At 42.9% G+C, this 12,066-nt stretch overlaps 2 protein-coding genes across 6 annotated transcripts; one reads left to right on the top strand and one right to left on the bottom strand.

Annotated features, from left to right (window-relative positions):
• Positions 1–58: 58 nt before the first annotated feature.
• On the top strand, positions 59–2,599 carry il17d (interleukin 17d). Its single transcript, XM_041950804.1, has 2 exons — positions 59–820; positions 1,422–2,599. Exons 1-2 carry the CDS (start codon positions 510–512, stop codon positions 1,741–1,743), a joined length of 633 nt encoding a protein of 210 aa, XP_041806738.1. The 5' UTR covers positions 59–509; the 3' UTR covers positions 1,744–2,599.
• Positions 2,600–2,821: 222 nt separating this feature from the next.
• On the bottom strand, positions 2,822–10,692 carry eef1akmt1 (EEF1A lysine methyltransferase 1). Of its 5 annotated transcripts, XM_041950800.1 has the most exons (6): positions 10,580–10,692; positions 6,145–6,177; positions 5,271–5,472; positions 4,832–4,914; positions 4,087–4,376; positions 2,822–3,886 (listed from the first exon to the last, which is right to left on the bottom strand). In XM_041950800.1, exons 2-6 carry the CDS (start codon positions 6,153–6,155, stop codon positions 3,753–3,755), a joined length of 720 nt encoding a protein of 239 aa, XP_041806734.1. In that variant the 5' UTR covers positions 6,156–6,177; positions 10,580–10,692; the 3' UTR covers positions 2,822–3,752. The 5 variants fall into 5 exon arrangements, 4 of the variants coding, with proteins under 4 accessions (XP_041806734.1, XP_041806735.1, XP_041806736.1 ...); XR_006007292.1 differs by lacking the exons at positions 6,145–6,177; positions 10,580–10,692 and having other exon boundaries at positions 2,822–3,486; positions 3,663–3,886; positions 5,271–5,865; XM_041950801.1 differs by lacking the exon at positions 6,145–6,177 and having other exon boundaries at positions 10,580–10,683.
• Between the last annotated feature and the right edge of the window lie 1,374 nt (positions 10,693–12,066).

Below are 12,066 nucleotides of genomic sequence, written 5' to 3'. Positions count from 1 at the left end.
GACTCGGTCTGAGAGGTGGATCACACTGTTCCTACGCGTCTGAGCGCTCCAAGCGGATTTTACGCACACATCACTGAAGAAATGCAACAGGAAAGTACAGTTGGTGGCATGTTTCTCTTCTTAAACAGGCAGCAGCAGGTGTTTAACTCCCAACTCGGTAATAATTTCTCATAGTTAGGTAATTTTTACCCCTGGTGACGCTGTGGACGTGTTGTGCCAAATGTTTCCGCTGTTTACCTGGCGGCGCGCCTGCGCCTCGATTTCCAAGCCAGGACTGAGGACTGTTAGCCTGCCGCTGACTCCTCGCCGCTTCCTGCATTTCACTGGGTTATAGCAGAGGAAAGTAACCTGTTAACGGCGACAGCTGTCTCATTAACTGAGGCTACTTGTGTTCTGATAATTCACGTATCAGCTTTTAAGAACGGCGAAGGCGACGACGCAGCGCGCAGTGGAGACTTGTTCTGCGGAGTCACATTTTGGCACTGCACCGCACCGAGCTGCCCACAGCGATGCCGCATCGGATCCGCGTCCTGCTGCTGTTGCACCTGGCTGTGCTGCTCCTCGGTTGGTCGGCCGGGGCGAGCCGGGTTCGAAAGAAGGCCGCCAGGACCCGGTCTTGCCTGGATCTGCCGGAGGAGATCCTGGAGCAGATGTTCGGGCGCCTCTCGGTGGGCGTGATGAGCGCTTTTCATCACGCCCTGCAGCTGGAGCCGCAGGACAAGCTGAACCTGACCTGCCCGGCCACCGCACAGCCCCTGACCGACAGGAAGAAGACCCGCCTCCCGGTCAACCTGCTCAGCATCTCCCCCTGGGCTTACAGGTGAGAGCAGCTGCAACGCAAAACGACTAACGTTGTAGTTTAGGAAATTGCAATTTGCGCATGACTGACATCAGGCTTGTAAACGACTTTACCTTCATTCATTTACAATTAAAACGCATTCCAACAGAAAACACCAACATCACATTAGAATGGAAAAAAGTACTACAACAAATATTGCATTTATTTGTGCTCAGTGTTGCAAGTTATTTCCCAAACACTCAACAAAGCTTTCACCACGTGGCATTTTGTCATGGAAACGCTTCCATAACAAATAACATGGTGTTCTTATTAATATCATTAAGTGTTATTTATAGTGAGTAATTAAAGTTTCACTGGCACAACGTTTCCAGATTGCTTTGAAACACCTCCTGAACAGATTAGCTTTGTGGATGGCTGAGCTGTCCAATCAAAATAAACAAAAATAAATAATGAATAAATAAAATAAACAAATGCTTCTTTTTTAAGAATACAAAACAATGCAAGTGTCTTTTCTCCAGATGGTTTGTTGAAGTACTCTGCTCTGACATGGCAGAGATATGAACAAGGACTGACTCTGAGTCTGCAGAAGGAAATAAAGCATCTGTTGCGTTCATGATTTCAGGATTTCGTACGACCTGAGCAGGTATCCCCGTTTCATCCCCGAGGCCTACTGCCTGTGTAAGGGCTGCCTGGTCGGGCCGTACGGCGAGGAGAGCGACCAGTACCGCAGCACTCCGGTCTACGCGCCCTCCGTCATCCTCAAGAGAACCGGCTCCTGCGTCGGCGGTCGCCACTCCTACACCGAGATCTACGTCTCCATCGCGGTGGGCTGCACCTGTGTGCCGCTGCTGGAGAAGAAGCGGGACGGCCAGAGGGGCAACCAGAGCCTGGAGAGAGCCGAGCCCAAAGCCAGACAGCTCCTCTCTGCGGGCAAGAGGGTGTGAAGGAGGCCGATGAACAATTTCTATACCCTTTTCCTCTTTCCCCCCGGACACTTTCACCAAGTTCATGACAACTTCATGGATTCTGCTTGTGAAGTAAACGCTCCTTTAACTGGGCCTAAATATGCGAACATTGAATTCTGGGATGTTAAAGGTTTTAGCACAGAGCTCCTGCAGACTGAGCTACTTTGAAAATGAAAGCAAACGACCAATATCGATCATTATTATCAATGAGCTGATCAACGCTGCCACCTACTGGTGTAGGTAGACAACTGCAAGTTGAGCCCTCTGCTCTGACCACCAGGAGAGACCTGAGAATACATTCATGTTATTCTGACACGAGCTGGCATCAGAACAACACACATTCCACATGATTGTATGTGTCATAGTCAAAATAAAACAAAACAAACAAAACATCAGTTTGCAAAGCGTTTGCTCACCTCTCCCAGTAATTGAACAACCAAACCTCAGCACCTGCATGTTTCTCAGGCTCATTTTGCATTTTCAGGATACAGGATGTGGTTCCATTCTCAAACCCCCACATGTCCTCTCAGCTGATCGTCATCACTAAAGGGGTCGAGAGAATACACAGGCCTACTACATAAAAGATTAGCTTTCCTTTTTTATTTATTCTTTCTGTGTCTTTCTTCTTGTTAAACATTCCACAGTTGGTGCTCCTCTGCTGAGGGATCAGCTGAAAGGTGTTTATCCTCTGGCTGAGGAGGTGAACGTCAGTTTGAAGACTCCCATTAAAGTTTCACTTCACTCTCTGAGCTCTCCCTGTTTGCTGGTGATGCTACAACCTGTCCTGCTCCACATCGGGTCTTGAACTGCTCCTCCAGTGTGCATTCAGCATGGCCGTGGCTTCAGATTAAAAAAAATTTCATCCCCTTATTCAGACTAAAAGTCTATTAATTTTATACTGTAATCACATACTCAAAAGAATATTTTTACTTGCTAAACAGTACATATCTAATATCCATTCAGTGTAGCACTAACAGATGCACAGAAGGGTGTCCATACAAGGCCTCATACTGTATGTATGAGTCATACATAAACTTATTTAATACTTTTGTCAGAACAACAATGATCGTGTCACATTTTCAAAGCTTGTTTTATTATCATCTTAAGATTAAAAACATACAGAATGATGTATCATGCTGTCAATGACTGGAAACAGGAAGTGAGCAACATTTTTCAAGGATCAGACAATAAGAGGTACCAGATAAACCAAGGACAGGAATGTGCATTGAAAGCATCATATATCTAAGGACACACATGTTCAGTACATCCTGCTCATCCTTAAAGTGTGTTGAAAATGCTCAAGAAGCAAGTAAAAATAAAGTAGTATCACAATGTAGGTGCATTTGTATTCTATTAATGTTAGATTTAATACTCACTCAAAGTACAACTTACATTCTAAATGTATTTCAGTTGTACTTTAAATTGAATAATAGCATGAGCGAATAGAAAATACTTAGTATGTTTGCAGTATATGAAGTATACTTACAATAGTCCAATTGTAACACAGTCAGGTATACTCAGTGTTGTAATATTTAGTTTATTTCAGTTTCAGCATTCTTTCTTTACTGGGGATCACAATGACATCATCACCCGACAAAAAGCAAAGCACCACCCGAGCTGAGCCGTGCTCCACCTGTTCAACTGGTGGAGTTCCCCTTGTGCAGGTATCTGGAAACATGTCCATCACAGCTCCAGCTGAAGGTGACATCATCATTCGTCCAACTAAGAGTCCAAAGATGTCCAGTATGAAATTATATATAAAAAAAACACCTCACAATGGAGATGCTCAACTTTAGATTTGCTGTTTTTGTCTAATTACCAACTTTTAAATGAATTATAATGAAAGTCAATTAGCTTTCCGTGGATTAAAACATGTATTTTCACAGAAAACACATTACCAAATACTTGTTCTTCATCACGCCAGTTCAGGGTCTTCATGGAAACAGTCTCCCTCGATCAGGCTGCTGACCAGACAGGTGTCCGTCTCCTCAGCAGGACAGCAGGCGAGATGGATAGTTGACAAAACAGCGGAACTCATTGGACAGGTGTTTGTTGTGCTTTGGCAGGAAGCTGCACATTCTGACATCCAGAAGGTCTTTGGCGAGGTTCTCCATGACGGCTCCTGTGGAGCGGACGGGACACAACCAACATGAGTGATACTAGCTTAAAGCAGGCGGCCATGTACCCGCTACGCTGGGATCAGCCCGTTTTTCTTAAAACCGAAAAAACTTGATGCTGCGAGCACATAAAACTCGACACACAGAGGCTTTAACAGTAAAAGAAGTGAGTGAGAAGCCGGCTGCAAACTGCCCCCCCCCTCACCTGTGCACAGGAGCACTTTGCCTTTGCTCAGGTACTTGATGGTTTTGGCCACTTTGCTCAGACACTCCTCGGACAGGTACGGCGGGTCGGCGAGGACGACGTCGAAGCTCTGAGGAGCCGTGCTGGCTGCGAGAGACAGCGGCTCGTTGTAGTCGTAGAAGATGAAGTCGTCGCCGTAGGCGGCGAAGCGGCGGTCGTACTCCAACACGACGACAGAGACCCGATCCGAGCCGTCCACCACACCCTGCTTCAGCTTCTGGTACACACTGGGCGCGCTCACACACGCGATCCTGTCAGTGGAAGGAAACACGAAGCATTAGGTAGGGGTTTCTGGAGCGTTCCACAGCTTTCCCAGTCTTTGATGCTCCTGTCCCAACTTGTTTGAAACGTGTTGCTGCATCACATTCAGAATAGGCAGATATTTACAAAAATCAATGAAGCTGATGAGGTCAAATATGTTGTCTTTGTACTGTTTTTAATTGAGAACATGTGAAAAAGGATTAGCAGATGATCACATTCTGTTGTATTTATGTTTTAAACAGCGTTCCACCCCCGTTTGAGCTTGAAAAGTTTTATAGTCCTCCAAGAGAAGGAAAGCATCACAGGAACATCTGAATAAATATACTCCATGTTGAGGAACAGAGTTTCTTCCTGATTTTCCGACAGGTTAAATGTCTCGTGACCTCAGGCTTATCTTGTGACCCCGAGGTTGAGAACCACCATGTGTGTGTGCGCGCAGTTTTACCTGCCTCCCTCTCCAGCTTCACGTACGACCTCCTCAGCTAACTGAGCTGCTGTCTCGTCACTGTACCAGAACTGGCTCAGCCGCTGGTGGACGAATGAGAACACACACAGACACAGACACAGACACAGACACAGACACACACACACACACACACAGACACACACACACACACACACACACACACACACACACCCCAACAACGTTGCATCTTTTGATCTGATTGCAGACGAGCTCTAAGAAATCACATAATAACACTTCAATGCAACAACGGTTGATCAAGAAAATAGCTGGGATAAGACAATAAAATCAGCTGACACGCTGGTGATCCTCCAGGTCACGGCTGGGCGGACACAAGCAGCGAGAAAAGACCTGAGCCCCCCACCCCCACCACCACTGCAGACAACACAGGAGAGACACAGTGCTGGTTTCTCCAACTCACCCAGTCCTCCTCCACTGCTCCCACTGTGAACTGGTCCTCTGGCGTGGTGCAGTGAGTGGGACGGCTCCTGCTGTCGGCGTAAAACTCCTGCAGGGCGGCCAGCGTGTGAGCAGACAGTGTGGGGACGTCGCCGTCATCGCTGTCACTCATGACTGACGGAGGAGGGGAGGGGCTGGCCTTTAGGACCGAAGGAGCAGGAAACCTGAAGGACAAGCGTGACATTTTTAACTGGGTCACTGAAGACGGTGCACCTGATAAATAAGACATAGTTAAGCCATAAATCCCACCTCACACTGATGATTCACATCTTGCAGTTTTCTGGTTTTCCTGCTTACATTAGTGTCATGATTAAGTTATCATCAGCTAATGGCACTAAGACCGAGATAACGACACCTGATTGGACAGACCTATTGATTTTGTACTGCTGTTTAAGCTTTTTTTGGTCACGTGTCTGTTCGAAAAGAGGCTGTGGGTACATCCCATTTCTCAAAATTGCATCCTCGTTTCCCTCACTTGCGTCTTTTCCTTGTGTCTTAGTCCCTCCCACCAGGGATGCATGAGAGGACGCAAGGAAACCACCTGGGAGAAAAGAAACGAGGAAATATGTTTTATGAGAATTGAGACGTCCTTTCCTCTGAAGCGTCACGTGAAGCGACGTCTGTTTCTGATGACGCGACACAGCTGGAGCTGCTGCGTTTACCGTTATATTCACACACCCACCTCCCCCCGCCCTGGATATATTTATATTTTATACTTATATTTACATTATTTAGAAAAAGTCTCCAGCACTAGCAAATAAATATGAAACACTTTTATTAACGCTTCATTCTTGGCTGGACGCCTCTTCCCGGTGAACAGGTGGTAATTTTCTGACCTGAACTTCATCAGCCTCGCTGTGTCTTCTGTCCTGTTCAATGAGAGACATTTCAGAGCTGTCAGTGGAGAGAAACCTACGAGCCATGAAACACATTATTTCACTCAGATAACACGCAGAACGAGTGACGAGAGGCCGATGTGTTAGTGTTAGAACAGGTTGAAGATAAAAGACTGCTGAGTGGAGACAAAACTGGAGACAGATGTTTTAATGTCTGACGCTGAACGCAGGAATCAGCTGCTGCGGGACTTTTATCCATCAGTAGAAATAACAGCGGTAAACCAAACTCTGTCTCCAGCTACGTCTCTCTCAGGTCTGGGATGTCCCGTCACTTCTCCACATTTGACATGATTTCTCTGAATATCTGTAAAGTAATAAGTTATCCTGCCTGCCGGCCTGCACACAGTGAGAGGCGGTTGCTAGGCAACGTACGTGTTTACTTTCAGAGCCGCTGCGCAGTGAGAGCGATGACAGACGAGAGTAGGCTCATTTTAAATCAAGAAATATGTTTTAATCACTATTTTGTGTCACTTTATATTGAATGCTTTAGTAGTGAGCAGAGTTCTAAGCGGGATAATAGTGAGCAGGTTCCTATCGTCCCTGCTCACTAAACATCATCTCTTACGTGATTGAAACATGACGGATCCTCATGTTCTTGTATTATCGCTCTTTGGAGAACGTAGCGTTGTTAGGCTCATCTGAATTACAGCCATTCACTGCAGGATATTTACACTAGCGCACTTTCTCCTCCACCTCGTTCAAACGTGACAGCTGTGGGGGCGCAGTCTCCATACCGTTCAGTTGACAGACTTCCGGGTAGGATGCACTGATGTATCCTCGCTCATAGCAGAGTGAGAAATGTTTCCAAAAAAACTGGGAATTACTGAAGTTCGAGATAGCGAAATACTTAAGACAGTATGGATCCTCCCTAGCCAAACTAAGAAAGGAAGAAGAAACAGAAGTAGTTACCAAAATTGCCACTCTCACTCAATGTATGCCTGACAGTCTAACAGAACATGAAAAACAAGAACTAATTGAGCAGCAGCTCAAGCTAGACGAAATCTACAGAGTTCAAGCAGAAGGAGCTTATGTGAGATCCAGAAAGCAATGGCTGGAAGAAGGGGAGCAAAACACAGCATATTTTTTTAGGTTAGAAAAGTCACGCGGCAGAGCGAACTGCATTCAGAAACTTAGTATAGATGGAGATGTCACAGATGATCCACAAAAGATATCTAACCACTGCTCAATGTTTTATAGGAACTTGTATAAATCACAATATGATGAAAATGCAACAAAATACTTCTTTGGACATCTCTCTCAGCTCAAATCTATTAGCTTCGACCAAAGGGACCTCTGTGACAAACATGTAACCGTAGAAGAAGTCAGATCGGCCATTCAGCAACTTAAATTAAATAAATCTCCTGGAACTGACGGTTTGACATCTGAATTTTACATAACATTTTGTGACAAACTCGCCCCCTTCCTCCATGCTGTATTCACCGAAAGCATCCATAACCAGACTCTTCCTCCGACCTTATATCAAGGGCTTTTAACACTTGTTCCTAAACCTAATAAGGACTCACTCTGCATTGATAACTGGAGACCAATCTGTCTCCTTAACAATGATTATAAGATCTTAGCTGAAATCTTTGCCAAAAGACTTAAAGTAGTACTAGATGACATTATTGATGAAACACAAACAGGATTCATGAAGGGCAGACACATATCAAACAACATAAGACTTGTTCTGGATCTTATTGATTATGCTGAATACTGCCCTGATGACAGCTTTATGTTATTTCCTGACTTTCACAAAGCGTTTGACACGATTGAACATAAATTCATGTTCCAGGCTCTACAGAGATTTGGCTTTGGTAAATACTTTTGTTCAGCAGTAGAAACCATGTATAAGAAAGCAAACTGCTCAATTAAAATGCACACAGGTACTTCTCCACGTTTTGATTTAGGTTGTGGAATCAGGCAGGGTTGTCCTGTATCACCATATTTATTTCTGATATGTGCTCAGTCGCTCTCTGACTTTATTAAACAGAGCCCCATCAAAGGGATAACTATAGCAGACAGGGAAATCATCATCAGCCAACTGGCAGATGACACCTCCTTATTTTTAAAAAATGCCTCACAAATTTCAGTTGCTATTAACCGAATTTCAGTTTTTTCCAGAGCATCCGGACTTCACCTAAATCTCAGTAAGTGTGAACTGCTCCCACTCAAAAACTGCAATAGTACATCTATCTCCAACATACCTGTAAAAGAGTCTGTCACTTATCTGGGAATCACCATCAACAAAAATGCAAGCACCAGGTGCCTGATGAACTTTAATCATATCATAGAAAAGACACAGAGAAAATTCAACTCCTGGCTCCAGAGAGATCTGTCCCTCCAGGGCAGAATCCTCTTAGCTAAAGCAGAGGGCTTATCTCGGCTAACATACACAGCAATGTCTTTAGATGTAAACAAACAGACCACTGCAGCTGTAGACAAAATTCTTTATAACTTTGTGTGGAAAAACAAAATCCATTATATCAAAAAATCAGCCTTAATAAATTCTCATAAAAAGGGAGGATTTAACTTTCTTGATTTCTCCACCTTAAATAACACGTTCAAAATCAACTGGATCAGACAATTCATTAGAAACCCAACATCAATCTGGAACTTCATTCCCAACTACATATTTTCTAAAGTGGGCAGGCTTAATTTTTTGTTACTCTGCTCTTACAATATTGACAAACTTCCCATAAAATTAGCCAACTTTCACACAGATACTTCTTTCTTGGTCTCTGATTTATAAACATAACTTCTCCCCCCATAGATACTACATTTGGAACAATAGGGACATACTATACAAACACAGATCACTTTTCATAGAAAACTGGTTCACCCATGGCATAATTTTAGTCAGTCAGCTCCTCAGACCAGATGGCACATTGTTATCATACCCAGAATTCTTAAATAAATATACATTTCCCATCCCTCCGAAAGGATACGCAATAGTATTTGATGCAGTACCCTCTGGTGCAATTATGCTGTTCAAAAGTGCTGCCTGAAACTGACCCACTACCTCTGGAGCCTGTGCAGACAGAAGTCGGTCGAACCTGCTTTTCAGTGAAAAAGACAACAATCGAACCGTACGAGCACTGTTCCAAAAAGACATTGTCAGTACTCCCAATGCCGTATCATACTGGAACAATACATTCACAAATCTGATTTGGAAAAACATATGGTCTCTCCCTTGCAAATATTTAATCACAAATAAAACCAAAGAAGTATCCCTCAAACTCATTCACCGAATCTACCCTTCCAATTTATATATGCAAAGATATAAAAAAAAAACATCAGCGAACTCTGCTCCTTCTGTAAACATGCTCCAGAGGATCTTCACCACCTCTTCTGGTCATGTCCCCACCTGCAGATTTTTTGGTCAAATCTCACTACCTTCATCCGTCAGCATATTGACAAAAACTTTGCTATGGACTATCAAAATGTATTGTTTGGTTTCTTTTCATTCCCACCCTCCCAAATAGACCGATATTACATAATTAATTTGATCTTATTTTTAGCTAAAGCTCATATTCACAACCGGAAATTCACCAATCAAATACCATGTACTTACCGTCTTGAAAGGGAAATCAAACAATACATTAATACAATTACTCAATCTGAAAACAAGAAAGCCATAAGGACTCTAGAATTACTTTCTTTGTTTCCGTGTTTCTATACTGATTTTCTATTGGCCTGTAAAAGATATACTGTACATTCTGTTTTCTTTTCCTGCACTTTTTGACTTCATGTAACATTTATTTGAGACTTCCTTATTTGCGCATGTAACCCTCTCACTCCCTAGTTTTTCCCTGTTGTCAACGTGAACAACATTAATAAAGGGAAAAAAAAAAAAATAATAAAAAAAAATAAAAAAGGATCCTCGCTCATAGCTCCTCCGAGGGCCCTCATCGCTCCTCGATCCTCACTCCTCAGAACCGCAATTTGCGCTTTGGGACGGCCGGCAAGATGGCGGACCAGAAGTACTTCCGGTTCGAGCGAGGAGCGAGGAGACGACAATTTTGAGAAATGAGATCCACCCTGTAATGAGCACCTCAAAGAAAATGCGAGAAGCGGCAAACATACACACGTGCAGGCTGTTACTTCCGGCGGGTCGACAGCAGCATGGACCTCGGTGACGTCCTCTAACACATGCTCACTGACCCAACACCGAATCACACATCATTTCCCGTATTTTAAACGTTCAGGTGCTCGTGTTGCCGAACTTTCTACATGTTTATTTATTGGTGTATTCACATTTAACAGAGTCGGAACCTTACTGGGAGTCTTCATTCATTTTGCATTAACGACATGTTTGTTTAACTTGAACGTACTGCTGAATGACCGACAGCGACAACGAGAGCAAAGGTGAGCCTACCTGATGGTCCTCGTGAACACGTTGCAGCAGGCGTGAGACCCTCGCGCGCCCTCAGAGTCTGCTCACAAGTCCTCTGTCTGTCGGGTCCCTTCCGGTGCAGACTCTGCTCTCAAGTTAGCGTCACAGTCAGGACAGGAAACTTAAGCAAAAACTACAAAATAAGATCGTGTAAACACTTCCGGTTGAAACGATTTTGTTGATCTATGAACATTTTGCGTTTTATACAATTCATAAAACAGGTGCTCTGTCGTTTCCAGATTAGTTTTACAAATACAACAGTTATCTACCACAAATTCAAATATAATTTTCATGAATTCATTTGAGGGATTATTGAGGGAAGTATTAATTATAGTTTTAACATAAATTTCTTTCGACTTTGGGGGAATTGGGAATTTTAGGTATTAGTAAGTGAGCCTTTTGTTTTACCTGGATATAAGGTGTTTACTAAAAACTTCCTTAAAATTTTACTGTTTTATTTTTTACGCTCACTAGGTTGAGCTCATCTATTCTCACTTTATGTAAATTTAGAGTTGGTATGTTCAAGATATTACTTTTTATCGATTGGATAAAGACTTTTGGGATATTCTGTGAGACTTTGTTATAAATCTCAATGGAGCAGCTCATGCTATATTTGGCATTGAAATCATTCAGTTTGAGTATGTTTCCGTTCCCATCCATTAAATGCATCACAGACCATCTTCGTTTTGACACCCAGTCTTCCATAAACATAGATCTCCCCTGACTCCATATCACCCCATTGTTCCACAATGGCACATTATGGGGGCTAAAGTTATGCTTGAACATCATTTTCCAATTTAACAGAACCTGTTGGTGAAATTTATGGGCAGTTTGGATATTTCAAAGTCACATACAAATAGAAACTCAGTACCTCCAACTTTGTTGAAAACAGAGAAGGTAAACCAAATATCATCATCATTCCTTAAGAAGGATCGGAGCCATTTGATCTTTAATATTCCATTCATAATTTCAAAATCAATTGCTTTTATACCACCATCCAAATAGTCCTTTGTCAAGTCTCTATTTCTGATATAGTGGTGTTTATTTTTCCATATGAAATTGAAATTTGTTCTATTGATTTCTTTTTTCATACTTCTTGGCGGGATAGGGAGTATGCTGGATAGATTAATCTGGATAAAGACTCAATCTTGGTTAACATTGTCCTACCAAACAACGTTAAATCCCCTGGCAGCCAATTATTTAAAGTTTTTTTGCATTTGTCAGATGTACACAGCAAATTCAGAAGTGTTAATTCAACTCCTAGGGAGTTAAATTCAACACTTTAAAAGTGTCTATATTGGTCCACACTAAATCGAGTTAAAATAACACTTTTGAAAGTGTTAAACAGTTAACACTGTGACAGAGTTGGAACAACACTCACAATAGTTGAAATTTAACACTCACCAGTGTTGAATTTATCTAACACTAGTGTGTAGTGTCAAAAATTAACACTATCATTGTGTTGTTTT

Source organism: Chelmon rostratus, chromosome 13, assembly GCF_017976325.1.
Source record: "Chelmon rostratus isolate fCheRos1 chromosome 13, fCheRos1.pri, whole genome shotgun sequence".
Taxonomy (NCBI): domain Eukaryota; kingdom Metazoa; phylum Chordata; class Actinopteri; order Chaetodontiformes; family Chaetodontidae; genus Chelmon; species Chelmon rostratus.
The sequence above is the reverse complement of the archived record's forward strand: the minus strand, read 5'-3'. Positions and strand labels throughout refer to the sequence as shown.

Excerpts from the sequence above, each read along its gene's own strand:
- il17d (XM_041950804.1), top strand. The coding sequence starts at position 510 with ATGCCGCATCGGATCCGCGTCCTGCTGCTGTTGCACCTGGCTGTGCTG. Across the intron at positions 821-1,421 it reads ATCTCCCCCTGGGCTTACAG|GATTTCGTACGACCTGAGCA; the intron begins GTGAGAGCAGCT and ends TCATGATTTCAG.
- eef1akmt1 (XM_041950799.1), bottom strand. The coding sequence starts at position 5,537 with ATGTCTTATTTATCAGGTGCACCGTCTTCAGTGACCCAGTTAAAAATG. Across the intron at positions 4,915-5,270 it reads GAGCAGTGGAGGAGGACTGG|CGGCTGAGCCAGTTCTGGTA; the intron begins GTGAGTTGGAGA and ends TTCGTCCACCAG. Across the intron at positions 3,887-4,086 it reads CAAAGTGCTCCTGTGCACAG|GAGCCGTCATGGAGAACCTC; the intron begins GTGAGGGGGGGG and ends TCCGCTCCACAG.